Source organism: Haliotis asinina, chromosome 7 (genome assembly GCF_037392515.1).
Source record: "Haliotis asinina isolate JCU_RB_2024 chromosome 7, JCU_Hal_asi_v2, whole genome shotgun sequence".
Lineage (NCBI taxonomy): Eukaryota > Metazoa > Mollusca > Gastropoda > Lepetellida > Haliotidae > Haliotis > Haliotis asinina.
Genome location: NC_090286.1, coordinates 19,465,086 through 19,478,356, shown reverse-complemented (window position 1 = coordinate 19,478,356; position 13,271 = coordinate 19,465,086). Strand labels below are relative to the sequence as shown.

Sequence of the window (13,271 nt, the reverse complement as noted above, 5' to 3'; positions counted from 1 at the left end):
GGTGCAAATGACTCACGTCAACAACTCGCCCAGTTGAAACTTCCCCTTATTACCGCAATAACCTCGTCCAAGAACAAACATAATTATACGCATGATAGGGCCTCTTGAAATTGAAAATAGTAAATTTTGGTGTTATAATTTTAATGTTCATAGCTCAGTTTTAAAGACATTGATCGCGAAACAAGCTTCCGACTGGCCATTCACGTCCCTGAATGGGCGATGAGACAGGTACATATTAACTACAGAGAGCAGCTCAAAAGCCACCTGGACGAAAAACACCCGGACATATGTCACCTGGACAAATACCAACTAGGACATTTTACTTTAATGTTGATTTTGTTACAAAATTAAGTAGAATTTGGTGAATAATTTGGTTTCTTTTGTAACTGCAACCGGTACAGCATGTTGTGTTCACTGTGTCACACTGACACTAATTTGACAATGTATTATCTTTTAAGATTGTAGCTTTTGGACCGCTTCACTCTTGTACAGTGTTGAGGTTCATATCAGTTGGGTTATCTAGACAAATTCAAATGGTGTAGTACATGTGAGGCAATCATCAGTCGTGTTAGGAGATGACGTTCCCCTTATAAGGTTATTTCTATTGGGAGCTGGGTGCTATTATCTCCCCAGATGTGTCACAGCTAATTACGCTTGACATTTATAACCTAAATAGTTATCCCTTGTGGGTTATGTCACCACCTCGTTATAGCCTCGACAATGCCCTTTGTCTTTTCATTTGTCCTTTGTTGTCTTTAACTCTCTCTATATGTCTACACGTTAACAGAGACCATATAATATTATTAACTGTCCCTGTATTTACAGCTATGAGTAGGATTTGAGGAGGATACACATGCTTCGCCAAAGCAGAATTGGAATTACCCTTTGACTAAATTCTCTGTTAGGTATTGTAATGTGTAGTAGAATCAACCAAAGGAAGTTTGAACTAGGCATATCCTTCGTCTTAATTCTGATGATGTTCACCGTAGACACGCGTGTTGACAGGTGTACTTGTACAGGCTATTGAATCCTAACAATTGTGACAGGACCAGCTGCGTATTGTCTTGTGACGCACGGAACAAATCAGTCCTGACAGAAAACGCGTATCACATGGGAAAGTTATATTTGAAAATATTTGCAGTAACCGCAATTGTATGTACTTGTGTTTGTACATGAAACGTTGAACACCCGTGGGTGTGAGTCACAGGTCGGCAGGTGTATACACCCGCATATAAACTCTCTCCTCTTATCTAGCTGTACCTCTATCTAGGTCAGTCACGATCAGCGGCCAGGGAGGGCACAGCGCGTTGGTAAAATGTATTTCCTTCGTCGTGTGCACATGACAAGTATCACAACAAATGGTATGAAAAACATGATATCACTATAGCCTGCTCCTGTCTGCCACGACCGCACAATAGCCAAGCCTCCTGGAAAGCATACTGTCACCCTGTTTTTCATCTGCGAGGGTATTCGACAGCTACAGCGGTCCCTGCTTATACTACTCACTGTGTCGGCAGTCAGGCAGGATAGAATTAAGACGGAAGGAAACGGTCAAATACCAGAAATTATTTCACTGACGTCTACGGCGATCAGTCCAACATGGCGTCTGGTGTCACTGAAAGCGACAGTTCTACTGTCGTAACTGAAACAAAAGAGATACCTCTGGGTGTGCGGTTGGCGGGAGAATTTACACTGTCGGGGAAAAGTGTTCGACTCGAGTTGATCGACGCTGGTCTCACCTGGAGAGGTCAAGGTCAAACTACAGGTCAGGCATTGTGTATTTTATTTTACTCTTATTATCTGTAACTTCTCCATGGTCGAGTCAGGGAGTTACTAACAGGCGGCTCCGGGGTGGGGGTGGGGAAGTGTTGTGCAGGGGTGCGCACCCCGTCTTTAGTCTTGAAATTTTGTCACATGACCATTATAACTCGGATAAAAATGAAGTATATAAGTCCTTTCCTTAATAGTGCACAACACCCAAACCCACGCCCTCCCTCTCTCAAAATGCTGTCCACCCTCGGGATCACTTGATATAAATGTTCATAAATATAGGCAACCTTATACACGTATATATACATATTTGAACTGAAATCATCAACTGAAGTTAGGAGATGCATGAATGTCTGCTTACATAATACTCAACCTCATAGGAAATAGTGAAACCTTTGTCATACTGATAGATATTGATTCTATTTCAGACTGCCACGTTGACTGGAATGACGTCATCACTGCATACCTGGGAGGGGTCTCCCGGGGGCCGGGCGTGAAGGCCAGGTTGGGAGTGGCGCCGGAGGAGGACAGATTTACCCTGCATTACATAGAACATCAGAAGATCAACATCCTTAGACACAAACATGTTACGTTTATCGGACAGGCGGGACAGCTGAAGGAATGGCTGGACAGTGTAGCTGATAAAACTGGTCATGGTGAGTACAGGCGTGACACCTGAAGGAATCGCTGGACATTGTAACAGATAATACAGGTCGTGGTGAGTACAGACAACTGAAGGAATGGTTGGATAATGTAGCTGATAAAACTTATGGTGAGTACAGGACTAGTTGGGCAATGCGCGGACAAAACTGGTCGCGGTGAGTACAGACGGGACAACTGAAGGAATGGCTAGACAGTGTACCTGATAAAACGTGTCGTGGTGAGTACAGGCGGGACAACTGAAGGAATGGCTAGACAGTGTACCTGATAAAACGTGTCGTGGTGAGTACAGGCGGGACAACTGAAGGAATGGCTAGACAGTGTACCTGATAAAACGTGTCGTGGTGAGTACAGGCGGGACAACTGAAGGAATGGCTAGACAGTGTACCTGATAAAACGTGTCGTGGTGAGTACAGGCGGGACAACTGAAGGAATGGCTAGACAGTGTACCTGATAAAACGTGTCGTGGTGAGTACAGGCGGGACAACTGAAGGAATGGCTAGACAGTGTACCTGATAAAACGTGTCGTGGTGAGTACAGGCGGGACAACTGAAGGAATGGCTAGACAGTGTACCTGATAAAACGTGTCGTGGTGAGTACAGGCGGGACAACTGAAGGAATGGCTAGACAGTGTACCTGATAAAACGTGTCGTGGTGGGTACAGGCGGGACAACTGAAGGAATGGCTAGACAGTGTACCTGATAAAACGTGTCGTGGTGAGTACAGGCGGGACAACTGAAGGAATGGCTAGACAGTGTACCTGATAAAACGTGTCGTGGTGAGTACAGGCGGGACAACTGAAGGAATGGCTAGACAGTGTACCTGATAAAACGTGTCCTGGTGAGTACAGGCGGGACAACTGAAGGAGTAGCTTGACATCGTAACAGATAAAACTCGTCAACTGAAGGGATGGTTGTACATGGTGGGACACCTAAAGTAAGAAATGTTTCAGCTGAGAAAGTGTGGTATTTGCTTTAAAGGGCACTGACCCATAGCAGTTTCATAATGACGGAGTGTGTGATTGTGTTTTATTCATTCCAGAAAGTGATTAGGCACAAGTTATCCAACTAAGATATTCCTCTCCCAATAACAGGATACGTACAACAGAAGTTAATTGAGAAAACGATTGTTTGAGAGAGATAAAAATATTTTTTCAGTAAATGCGAGACCTGCACTGCCATGTGAAATACGATTAATACCAGTCAGTGTTCTAATTTATCAATGTTTTCTAAAGGTTGTAACAGTTTATGTCTTTGGATCGCATACAATGGACATTCAAGGGAGTAAGGAAAAACATTCTCACATCTATTCGTCATGTCTATTCTACATAAATCACAATTAAATGATCTCGTCATATATCTTAATCATGTGTGTAAAACATTGTTGTTTAGGTGCACGTTTCTTTCACGTGGATATATGATTTAAATGATACAAAAGAGTCCAAATTTCTAATAGCTAAGGTATATTATCCCACATTTGAACTGCTAATGGAATAAAAGATGATGTAGAGTACCACAGTCAATCCTGAAGAAACGTTGGCGTTGTTCTGTTACGTAGGGTTTTTCATTTCTTAAATATTCCAATAATTTTATTTGTCTTTTTGACAATGTTTACAATATGATGATGCCAACGACTGTTAGACCACAAGTTAAAGTGAAATGTTTAGTTTTTCTGCTTCTTGTGTGTTACTATTTGGACTGCTCCATTATAATGTGTACAGGTAACAGGTAGTGACCAATCTGTTCATTGAACCGTATATATTGTTGTTTTAAGGCGTCTGAGAACTGCCTGTGTGCGTAATGGGAGGACACCAACAAGGGTTACAGCAAGGGAGAAGTAATCGCTGTATTGCATGCAATTTTATTTGCCCGGAAACACTTATGGGCCGTCACTGTTTTGAGGATACGAACTGATCTATATTGTCACTTATGCATTTGCTGTGGTAAATCAGTTTTTAACTTTAGACAATTGTCGGTTGTTCCTAACAATGTCAAAGTGGTTGTTATTAATTTACTGATTCAAATAAATGAAATGTGTGTTCTTATTATCTGGGGCGTAGCTGCCATTGTGAAAAAGCTGGGCTTACACATGATTTTTAATATGAAAGTTGGGACAACCCTCAGTACTATCTCAATATAAAGTTTTACAGGCTATTTAACTTCAGCGAAACGAATGGCTTGGTAGGTGCCTGTAGACATCATATTTTACATGACATGATTAAATATGGAGGTAAGAAAAGCAGAAAGAGGATCAAATTGGATGAGTCACAATTAGAACCCAGGCATTAGAACATCTGTAAAAGCCTACAGCCGGGTTACTTTACTACATTTAGACACGAAATACCAGGAATATTTTCAAATAACGGCATGCACCCTGGGATAAACAACAAATTGCTATTTTATGGAAATATTTTATGTCATTTCCTTTAACATCGTCTCTCATAACCCATTTTTTTTGTTGCTCGCTGTACTTTTACTATAAGTTCTATGATTGCATTTTATATTAAGAGGTGAGACGTAAATAAAAATTCTGTCTGTTTACCTATGATGGGTATCCACCCTCCTTAATGTCCCACTGTATTTGTTGAAGAAATTCTGCCAAGGTGGACAATAGCCTTGTCACCGTGTCCGTCACGGTGGAGGGAGCAGGTGCTGACCAGCTAATTTCTTAATTAGACCGTTGGCGAGAGCCATTAGTCGCTCCGGATCAATGGTCCTTTAATCAATGAATTCTTGTTTCTATTAATCGTTGGCTGGTGATGTTTGATTTATTCGTGTTGTTTTTTCATACCATGCGGGCGGCTACATTTTTTATTGGGTCAGGTCGTCCCAAATGTCTGCTGACTCTAGTCAACCCAATCGGGGGACAAAAGAAAGGAGCCAAGCTGTATGAGACCATTGTTCGACCACTCTTTGAACTGGCGGGGATTAACGCCAAGCATATAAGTAAGCATTACTTTCATCATTGCATGACTTTTTATCATATCATGTTCGTATGGTATATATGCAGAACACGTCAACGACATATTGTATATGCCTTCATAATATCACAGGGAACGTATGTTGATAAGTTTATCTCCATATCATATCTTCGTGGTTCATGTCAAATGCATATGGTATATAAGTGGCTCATTGTGCATGAAGTCTTCTGTGCATAGTAAACATGAAAATCGTAAAAGTTCATTCATATCCCTGTGTCTTTGCAATTCCCCAAAGCATGCAATGTTCTTCTGGATCAATGTATGTCGACCTAATTTACCCAATGCATGTCAATCATGATTCTTTGAAATGTATTTATGCCTTGTATTTATGTCGCATACTTGTTCGGTCACGTGTACATACTGATACACTGAAATAATCGCAGACATTGATAATAATTTCTAAATTCTCTGTAGTTTACACGTCCTTCCCTTCAAGTTTCGGCATAAAACCGAAACATGGAGTCCGAAGTGAATGTCTGATTTTAGTCATGAAAAGTTTGTTGTTGTCTTACCTCAAACATAAATGTCACATATTGACTGACTGAGCGCTCTTCTACTATTTTCAATGTACCCCGCTAACAAGCGAGCAACATTTCAAAGTGCCCTGTTGGGAATGCCTTACCCATTTGGTACTTCATGGTAGTAGTTCTTTATCTCCACTAACATTTAATCACATATGATGTACGAAAATTACCGATGTCTTCCGAATGCAAATCGTTAGAAGGGAAATAACACTATATCTGTTTTCCTGTCTGCAAAGTCTACCGATGGCTGCAAAACGTTTTGTACTTGTGCTTCAAACAATTAAAAATTAACATTGAGGTGTTCGGTAAGATAAACACACTGATCGCGAGGGGACCATGGGTTGATGTACCCTCGATGTTTGTTGATGTTCCCTGAGCCAGAAGTGAACATAAACAAACATCGAGGGCACATGAACTCATGTTCCACTCGTGACCAGTGAACAACGTATTATGTACACCTCAGCAAATACATGTACTATATCATACGCCCACCTTCCAGTCACAGAACGATTCCGCCATGCAGAAGAAATAGCCAAAACATATGACTTCACGAATGTGGACGGGTGAGTTTGACATCGATTTTTATCTAAAAATACACAAAGAAAAACATGTTAACAATGTGCCCTGGATGTGGGTTTGGTGGCGAGCTGAGGGTGTAGTCTGGCGAACATATATTAGTTTTATAGCAATACGTGTTTGTAACTGTTTTCTGTTTTCCTGGGGAAAACTTCATGGACAATACTTTCCAGGTTTGATATTGGTTCTGCCTCAGTGGAAAACGACCGCTCTGTCTTCCGCCATTGATACTGTGTCCGTTAAATCTTTCCTCATTTTCATTTTCCTTCTGTGACTAGGACTGCGTCACCTTTCTCTATGGATGCTGAATCTGTGACTAGAACTGTTCCATTTCTCCACTAATATTACTGCTCCTCTGACTGGGACTGTTCCATCTCTCCACTAATATTACTGCTTCTGTGACTGGGACTGTTCCATCTCTCCACTAATGTTACTGCTCCTGTGACTGGGACTGTTCCATCTCTCCACTAATGTTACTGCTTCTGTGACTAGGACTGTTCCATCTCTCCACTAATGTTACTGCTTCTGTGACTAGGACTGTTCCATTTCTCCACTAATGTTACTACTTCTGTGACTGGGACTGTTCCATTTCTTCACTAATGTTACTACTTCTGTGACTGGGACTGTTCCATCTCTCCACTAATATTACTGCTTCTGTGACTGGGACTGTTCCATCTCTCCACTAATGTTACTGCTTCTGTGACTGGGACTGTTCCATCTCTCCACTAATATTACTGCTTCTGTGACTGGGACTGTTCCATTTCTCCACTAATGTTACTGCTTCTGTGACTGGGACTGTTCCATCTCTCCACTAATGTTACTGCTTCTGTGACTGGGACTGTTCCATCTCTCCACTAATATTACTGCTCCTGTGACTGGGCTGTTCCATCTCTCCACTAATATTACTGCTTCTGTGACTAGGACTGTTCCATCTCTCCACTAATATTACTGCTCCTGTGACTGGGACTGTTCCATTTCTCCACTAATGTTACTGCTCCTGTGACTGGGACTGTTCCATCTCTCCACTAATGTTACTGCTCCTGTGACTGGGACTGTTCCATCTCTCCACTTATATTACTGCTCCTGTGACTGGGACTGTTCCATCTCTCCACTAATGTTACTGCTCCTGTGACTGGGACTGTTCCATCTCTCCACTTATATTACTGCTCCTGTGACTGGGACTGTTCCATCTCTCTACTAATGTTACTGCTCCTGTGACTGGGACTGTTCCATCTCTCCACTTATATTACTGCTCCTGTGACTGGGACTGTTCCATCTCTCCACTAATGTTACTGCTTCTGTGACTAGGACTGTTCCATTTCTCCACTAATGTTACTACTTCTGTGACTGGGACTGTTCCATTTCTTCACTAATGTTACTGCTCCTGTGACTGGGACTGTTCCATCACTCCACTTATATTACTGCTCCTGTGACTGGGACTGTTCCATCTCTCCACTAATGTTACTGCTCCTGTGACTAGGACTGCGTCACCTTTCTCTATGGATGCTGAATCTGTGACTAGAACTGTTCCATTTCTCCACTAATATTACTGCTCCTGTGACTGGGACTGTTCCATCTCTCCACTATTATTATTGCTTCTGTGACTGGGACTGTTCCATCTCTCCACTAATGTTACTGCTTCTGTGACTAGGACTGTTCCATCTCTCCACTAATGTTACTGCTTCTGTGACTAGGACTGTTCCATTTCTCCACTAATGTTACTACTTCTGTGACTGGGACTGTTCCATTTCTTCACTAATGTTACTGCTCCTGTGACTGGGACTGTTCCATCTCTCCACTTATATTACTGCTCCTGTGACTGGGACTGTTCCATCTCTCCACTAATGTTACTGCTCCTGTGACTGGGACTGTTCCATCTCTCCACCAATGTTACTGCTTCTGTGACTAGGACTGTTCCATCTCTCCGCTAATGTTACTGCTTCTGTGACTAGGACTGTTCCATTTCTCCACTAATGTTACTACTTCTGTGACTGGGACTGTTCCATTTCTTCACTAATGTTACTGCTCCTGTGACTGGGACTGTTCCATCTCTCCACTTATATTACTGCTCCTGTGACTGGGACTGTTCCATCTCTCCACTAATATTACTGCTTCTGTGACTAGGACTGTTCCATTTCTCCACTAATGCTACTACTTCTGTGACTGGGACTGTTCCATTTCTTCACTAATGTTACTGCTCCTGTGACTAGGACTGTTCCATCTCTTCACTAATGTTACTGCTTCTGTGACTGGGACTGTTCCATCTCTTCACTAATGTTACTGCTTCTGTGACTGGGACTGTTCCATCTCTCCACTACTGTTACTGCTCCTATGACTAGGACTGTTCCATGTCTTCACTAATGTTACTGCTCCTATGACTGTGACTGTTCCATCTCTCCACTACTGTTACTGCTTCTGTGACTAGGACTGTTCCATCTCTCCACTAATGTTATTGCCTCTATGACGATGTCCACCTCGTGTCGTCATTATTGGCTTCGTTTGACTGCTCTGTGTTACTTACCTTAGGCTGATTGTGTCTGGGGGCGATGGGTTGTTCCAAGAGGTTCTGCATGCGTTAATCCCCCGCTATAACGAGGGAGTAGACCTTGATGACCCAGACGTTGAACTGAAACCTGTACCTTTTGCACTTGGAACTCTACCTACAGGTCAGTATGTACATTATTATCTCCATTACAAACTGCCATCATAACATACTGAAACATTTGGGTGGTGATATCAGAGGATGACAGCATAATGCAGTGGATCCTGTCCTGAAGATTCATGAACAAGAATCTACCTTGTTAATTCTAACTACACGATATTCATTTCCCCCAGGAACAGGCAATGGAATCTCTATGGCTTGTCACGGATGCAGGGACTTGGAGACAGCGGCACTGGTGGCTGTCAGAGGTGAGAATCAATGAGTACCTACATCAGTGACTTCCTACTTGTCCAGCAGCTGACAAACCGTTAATTCCTACCATGTTTGTTGAGAGAGAGAGAGAGAGAGAGAGAGAGAGAGAGAGAGAGAGAGAGAGAGAGAGAGAGAGAGAGAGAGAGAGAGAGAGAGAGAGAGAGAGAGAGAGAGAGAGAGAGAGAGAGAGAGAGAGAAGACTCTCATTCTTGTAACTGCCCTACAATATATCAACTAAGGCGCCACAATTCATTCCTCTAGCTAGTGCACCCCGAACCGACTGCCCTTTCATTCTTTATCTTTTCAGGGAAGAAGCACTACATGAATATCATCAGTGTTCACGAATACCCCGGTCCCCTGATAGGATATGCTGGTGTTGCCCTTGCTTACGGATTCTGGTCTGACCTGCTGATTAAGACGGATGACAGTCGCTGGCTCAAGACACTTCGTTACCAAGGTGAGTATATGCCATACATAGAGAGTGTGATACAAAATGAACCCATGCAAATTCAGTCAGATTGTGAAGATTTATATACTACTGGGCTAGTGGCTACTTCGCACACTATCAATACAGAAAGAATATCTAGAATTTAAATGGATTCTCTGTTTGAAGAATCAGGCAAATATCCCGTAGAAGTTGAAAATTTACATTCAGTTTAAGTAGTGTAATGATTGAGGACGTTCTGTTCAATACGTATAGGACGTTGCGGCAAAATTGTTCAATGCATTCCAAATGTATTCAAGTGGAAATGTCTTACAATTCCCGTTCGTTAAACTAAACGGATGGATTGCTAGGCTGGCGGCTTATTTCCTGGTATTTCTTGGGTAATAAGCCTCCCTCAACATTGCTGTTTGTTTTTCTTTATTGTGTATAGTAATGATATATTTGTTGATAATGTCAATCGTAGTCCGTCTGTCGTTCCTTTTCTAGTTGATTTTCGTTTGCCGATTCTCTGTCATTAAGACGATGGTCTGACAAATAGCGCCAACCGGATATCAGTTACCTAACCTTGACCTCTGTTGCAGTGAGCATAATGAAGAGCATAGCCTCCAAGAAACGTGAGTTCAGTGTCGAAGGGGAATATCTGCCTGCTACCAGACCAAGCAAAGATGTCCGGTAAGAACCACCTGGAATAACTCACATACTGCAAAGTTAAACGTTAACACAGATTATTTTTTCCAGCTACAGTATGTTAAGATCTTAAGCATTTAAAATACCTAAACCATCACCAGAAACTTTGCCCTACTAAAGGCTGCTGCATACAAGTAGTGTCATATTTTCATTTTCCAATACATGCTTTTCAAAATTTGTCGACCTTGTGGGTTATTTGTGATTAATACAGGTGAAGGCAGCCATTTCGTATTATTTCACCCGTCAGATTATTGTAACAACAGTTCACATGATGTGCATCTTCTTTTCAACGGCAGCGCTGGTGATGATGTAACTAAAGACGCTGACTCACAAGGTAAACTGTAGTTGATGGGAAGTGTTTGGAAGCCTACATCAAGGGATATATACACCGGTTACTGATGTGGCAGCATATTCTTTGTAAGCAGTATCTCAGTATGTCTGTGTAATAGTATGTAGAGTAATGTCACGGTCTGAACATCTAGACTGAAAGAACATCGTATACGACTCCATAATGATGTCACTCAAATACATCCTATATGCCCGGGTCTAGGGCAGTTACCACCTAGAGTAACATGTTCTACAGTTAAGTATGTATCCTGATTGTGGCATACCGACTATTTCTGTAGGTTGGGTGAAGTTTTCCGGCACATATACCGGCATTTATGGGATGCTTGCTGGTTTCCACCGAGTGGCCGACCAGGCCAAGCTGCAGATGGACCAGCAAGGCGCCGGAGTGAACATGCTACTGGAGAAACAGACGGGTTCACTAGCTTACATAAAGTGGCTGAAAAAGTACCAGAACATGAAGAATAGCGTGGTGAGACGGGGCAATTGCTTATATAACGTGGATTTACCAGTGAGTGAGTGAGTTTTTAGTTTTACGCCGCACTCAGCAATATTCCCGCTATATGGCGGCGGTCTGTAAATATTTGAGTCTGGACCAGACAACCCAGTCATCAACACCATGAGCATCGATCTGCGCAATTGGGAACTGATGACGTGTGGTCAGGCAATTCAGCGCGTCTGACCAACCCGATCCCGTTAATCGCCACTTACGAAAAGTATATTGGCCTCTCGTGGCAAGCATGGGTTGCTGAAGATCTATTCTTCCCCGGATCTTCACGGGTATCAGTACGAGCATGAACAATATCATGGTTGACTGAAACAGTATTGATTACTTTTCATCCCACCTGTCATTACATCAATTGGTATGCAATGTGACTTTCTTTCATTCAGTCACATAATAGGACATACTATTACCTCAGTCATCTCATTGGGTGTTGTGTTGGCTATTCCAGTACAACGCAGAGCATATTGAGGAGCACTATGTGAAGAGGTACAGGTTTCGTGTAGTGGAGTCGGAGACACGGGAACCTTCGGCTGCTTCTGAGAAGAGAGATGAACTTGAGCGTGTCATCAGCTTCGAGGGAGAGTTCCGTCCCACCAAGTCCAAGTCCATGGATGTCCGGTAAGACACTGAGCAATACCCTTGAAGACAAATGTCTGCAGTTAGCACACTCGCTGTAATTTTCTATATAACGTCTATCTTGTTTCAGACTTCGACCAAGGATAACAGAATTCTATGCTACAGACTACGAGTATTGGTAGTATGTCTACTCCGACTACAGCATGGTTGTCACAGGGACAGAGAGTAACATGGACATGAGTGAGTGCACATACTTCTCATGACACTCACTATTGGCGGCAATATGGCGTTGTGAATGTACGATGTCGGACCGGCCAGGGTCACAGGAATATTCAGTACGAGTTATTCATGCAGATGTATATATACAATTGCTGCACCAACGATTTATTTGATAATCCGCTTCAACAAGTGACGTCAGTGTTGTCACTTGAACCATTGGTACAGAAGAAATTCTAGTTAGATTTAGCAATAGTAATGTCGGCTACTAAACTGTCCCTTTTGTGTGTGTGTGTGTGTGTGTGTGTGTGTGTGTGTGTGTGTGTGTGTGTGTGTGTGTGTGTGTGTGTGTGTGTGTCTATCTGTGTGTGTGTGTGTGTGTGTGTGTTTGTACAATTTTTGTATTCAAACAATAAGACATATTGTTCTGCGTTACATGCTCACTGGAAAAGAAATCCTACGCATTGCGATATCATTTAGACTTGTGTTGTGTTTTTCGCCCTATCATGTAGTCCTTGGACATTGTTCTTTAAACATAAGCACTTTTGTCGACTTTTCACAACATTCTAGAATATGGTTAAATAAACACGAACATTGCATGAACATCGTTACTTTCAGTACAAGTTATTGCCGGAAAATAATATTTGCCAACCATACGCGACAGAAGTTGGCCATTTAAATGTGAAATCTATAAGAAAAAGATTTTCATCCTTTGAGAAATCCTCAACGAAATGCCAGCTGGTGAATTATTCATATTGTCCTATATTAATGTTCATGTGTATACATGGCACTGTGATCTTTCACACGATATACACATAATCAACTTGACAAGGCAGGGCTGAGACCAGCTGTAGGAGAATGTCTTATTGATGGTCACTCAAGGTCATCTAGCTCTGGAGTGAGTGAGTTTAGTTCTACGCCGCACTCATCAATATTCCAGTTATATGGCGGCAGGATGTAAATATTCGAGACAAGACAAGACAATCCAGTGAGCAACAGCATGACCACCGATCTACACGAATTGTATACGGTGATTTGTGTCAACAAGTCAGGGAGTCTGACTAACTAGTCCC

General features: G+C 42.3%; 1 protein-coding gene across 1 annotated transcript; it reads left to right on the top strand.

Annotated features, from left to right (window-relative positions):
* The first annotated feature begins 1,229 nt into the window (after positions 1 to 1,229).
* Positions 1,230 to 12,809, top strand: LOC137290422 (ceramide kinase-like). Its single transcript, XM_067821347.1, has 12 exons — positions 1,230 to 1,765; positions 2,199 to 2,426; positions 5,253 to 5,375; positions 6,434 to 6,497; positions 9,037 to 9,176; positions 9,346 to 9,420; positions 9,732 to 9,881; positions 10,451 to 10,541; positions 10,853 to 10,890; positions 11,183 to 11,373; positions 11,855 to 12,024; positions 12,113 to 12,809. The coding sequence occupies exons 1-12, from the start codon at positions 1,600 to 1,602 to the stop codon at positions 12,162 to 12,164; spliced, it is 1,488 nt and encodes a 495-aa protein (XP_067677448.1). The 5' UTR covers positions 1,230 to 1,599; the 3' UTR covers positions 12,165 to 12,809.
* The last annotated feature ends 462 nt before the right edge of the window (positions 12,810 to 13,271 follow it).

What these genes read in the sequence shown, in the direction of transcription:
- LOC137290422 (XM_067821347.1), top strand. Translation starts at nt 1,600, where the DNA reads ATGGCGTCTGGTGTCACTGAAAGCGACAGTTCTACTGTCGTAACTGAA. An exon ending in GATTAACGCCAAGCATATAA is followed by an intron (nt 5,376 to 6,433) that starts GTAAGCATTACT and finishes CCCACCTTCCAG; the next exon opens with TCACAGAACGATTCCGCCAT. An exon ending in ACTTGGAACTCTACCTACAG is followed by an intron (nt 9,177 to 9,345) that starts GTCAGTATGTAC and finishes CATTTCCCCCAG; the next exon opens with GAACAGGCAATGGAATCTCT.